Below are 3,378 nucleotides of genomic sequence, written 5' to 3' on the forward strand. Positions count from 1 at the left end.
AGAGTACCTCATTTTCTTACCCTCAACCATAATATCGATGCAAAATCCAAGTGCTAATATAATCGAGAAAATTAGAAATAGCTTTCTCCTTACCTAAACAGAATAAAACTAAAAACAACTCGACTGCATATTCAAGACTGACTCGGGCGCTTTTATCTCGAAGATCGACTCACTTACCGAGCCTTTTAATTCGCCAACCCTTCCAAACCGATCCGCTGGCCCGATAAATTCGGGCCCTCATTAGCCCGAAATTTTCTCGATTCCACAATGTACCAAAAATTCGACTTTAAGATGCAAATTAACGGATTTCTCGACCCAATAAAGTGGTAAGTTCGGAGCAATTTTATCAAGGGATCTGTTCGCTTCGATCTCCATTAATTTAGCGGCGTTTCATCGGGATGATTGCAACCGAGCAGCAAGTGAAAGAGCACAATTTGGATTTCGCTGGCTTTGATCGCGATGTGAAATTGAGTTTCGTCGATTAAAAACATTTTTTTGCTACGCTATGGGCGACGCGTCTCGCTCGCTACTTTGAAATTACACCCTGCGAAGAGGTACCGTTTCGAAAGGGGGCGTCACGAGGCCAGACACTTTGCGCGGCGTGAATTTATTTCTCGTCATTAAGTCGATGATACATTTCGCGGGTAACCGTTGCGCGATAATTTCCCTGTAATTTGAAGGAGATCTGCTACCGTAAGAGAAGATACGAGAAACCGGAGGAAATTTGAACAGTGGTTGGAAATACACGGAAGTTGATCGAACGAGAAAGTTCCGACGAACTTCGAAAATCAAGCGAAGTGTACTAGGAGAACACGTCTGATCTAAATTAGAAGCCGAATTACCATCGTCGGATTTCCAACCATTTCTAAAAATTGAAATTGAATTCGGCTGGCGAAGAAACAAACAGCTGGATAGTCAACGGATGATTTAATGCGGCCGTCACGACGCGACGTCACGATCCTCGTCGCGACGAGGCCACGCGTGACAGCCGTTTCTTCCTCTTGGAAATCTGTCTAGTCGCGTGGCACACGTTACCCAACGCGTCTTTCAAAGATCCTATCGTCCTGCCTTGACGTCCCATCTCGTCCATGGGGCTAATTAACTCTACGAACCGAAACGAGAAACTCGCCGTCCCAAAATTTTTGAAACAGCTTGTCACGAGACGTCTGAGTGCTCCGCATAATTATTATTTGAACGTCTGAGAAGTCTATCTCTGCCTAATTAATACATATATACAATCACCGTGGGTCGAAAGTGACCCTCTTCTCTGACATCGAATTTTCCACTATATTATCGCTCCACTATTCCGAAACTAGTCTACAGGGAGTTCTTAGGTTATAATCAACGAGCTTGTGCACCGTTCGATTAGAATCGACCTGAAATGCCTCGTTTCGACCTGCCTCGTTTCGACCAGCCTCGAATGCGTATCCACAGCGTGGCACGAAAATACCGATCGGAAAATGTAATCTCGCGGATCGAGCGTTAATCATTCCCTCGCGGGACCCGAACACCTACGCGGTATCGACAGTGATCGGGGCGAACCGATAAATCAAGCATCCGGATATTTATTATTGCGCGAATTCCTGGCGGACGGCGCGCGCCAGGAAAACTGGCGAACGGGCGAAAGGTCATTCCCCGGTTGGCCAATAAATTTAATTAACGGATAGGCGAAAGCGTCAGAAGCGTGGACCGCGTGTCGATCGATTCGCAGGGAGGGAAAAAATCCAGCGGACCGCTTTCTGGTCTCCATAAATATCGATGAGGCCGGTTCTGGTCTAGCGGAGCAGATTGCGTAACGTTTCAAAGCGGAATACCGAATGAAGCGTGCGGATACGCGCATCGGGAGCCTCGAGGGAACGAGCTATCCTTTGTAGCCGAGAGGAATGCCTTTGTATACGCGGAATTAGACATAGAGAATCGATACTGTGTTGCGAATTTGTTTAGTTTGAATTCTTTGAGTGCTGGGTATAAATGTATGACGTAAATAGAAGCATATGGATATAACGTACAGATAAGTATGTTTACTTTCGATTTACCGAGTGACGAAACCCATCTGGTCCGTTCTAGGAAACCGCGTTACGTTTACGTTTTTTTCTGCGTTAGGGAAATTCTCGCCCGAGGAAGCGAAAGTCACCGGTCGACAACGTACACAATGACTAATTGCTCTATTATTGCGTGATAACTAGACTTGCGGATCTTTACGCATTTATAGGAAATTTGAATGTACAAGAAACTACAAAATGTACATGGTATACAATAATATAAAAAAATATTGAAAGTTTGTATTATAATATTTGCAGGGTTTGCAAAGATTTTATTTTGCATAAAGATTCGTAGTCTAGTGATTACTGATGCATATATCATTTTCATGAAATGTAAATGTTCATTTGTTCAACGTGGAACATTTCACTCCGAAATATAATATAATAATGATATAAATTTTATGCATGTACATTCAACCGTGTTACGTGGTGGCCATATTTCATCATAAATATAAATTATATTCATGTTATTCATAATTTATATATACAGTCAGTGTAAGAAGTATTCGTACAGCAATCCATTTAAAATAAATTGAACCTAAATAGGAATTAATTTTATTCTGCAAATATTATAACATGAACTTTACTTTCAATCTTTTTTATATTCTTGCATATTGTTTGCATTTTCTATGTTCTTGCACATTTAAGTTTCCTATAAATGCATAAAGATCCGCAGTCCACTTATTACACTGACTGTATACACATTCGATTGTGTTACCCGGCTACATTTTCTCATAAATATAAATTTTACTCATATTTGTAATAATTAATATTAAAATATTATCAAGTAAAAACTCACATATTTCATCGTCGTCAGGGATCAGTGGGTAGGAGGTTGTCCATAGCTGACCATCGACCATGTACGGGGACTGGCAAGAGGGAGAGGACGAACGGCAGCACGAGGTCACCCGTTCGAACACGACACCGTCTTGTCGAAACAGCAGGATCTACCCCCAAGCACGCCTCCCGGTCAAATGGATTCAGGAAGATTCCGCTAACGAATCCGCTGATTTATCGTCCGTTCGGTTAGCCCTCGGTTTTCTCCGTACCGCGTCGGTTTCCACGCGCGGCCAGTGGGGCGAAGAATTATTGCTTTTCGGTCGTAGAGGACGGAAATACGAGCGCGGTTTGTTCTGTAACAAGAATCACTGTATGGTAAATAATTACGGTGGCAGCTGAGGGATGACTATCGGAGAAGGGGATAGAATTAATAGACGATATGCTTGGACACACACCCTATTGGATTTCAGGGCTATTATTTTCATCTACATCGGTCGAGATTACAGCTAGAGATGGGTATTAATTTTGTAAAAATAATTCTTGGCAAAATTGAATG

General features: G+C 42.5%; 1 protein-coding gene across 2 annotated transcripts in view; it reads right to left on the reverse strand.

Annotated features, from left to right (window-relative positions):
- Positions 1 to 3,378, reverse strand: part of LOC128878461 (calaxin-like) — a 106,231-nt gene that overhangs the window by 98,412 nt on the left and 4,441 nt on the right. For both annotated transcript variants that reach the window (XM_054126680.1, XM_054126681.1), the window contains one exon: positions 2,842 to 3,175. Coding sequence is in view for 1 of the 2 variants with exons in the window: in XM_054126681.1 (XP_053982656.1) it covers positions 2,842 to 2,902 (61 nt within the window). In the remaining variant the exon portion in view is untranslated. The remainder of the gene's footprint in view (positions 1 to 2,841; positions 3,176 to 3,378) is intronic.

This window comes from Hylaeus volcanicus, chromosome 6 (genome assembly GCF_026283585.1).
Source record: "Hylaeus volcanicus isolate JK05 chromosome 6, UHH_iyHylVolc1.0_haploid, whole genome shotgun sequence".
Taxonomy (NCBI): domain Eukaryota; kingdom Metazoa; phylum Arthropoda; class Insecta; order Hymenoptera; family Colletidae; genus Hylaeus; species Hylaeus volcanicus.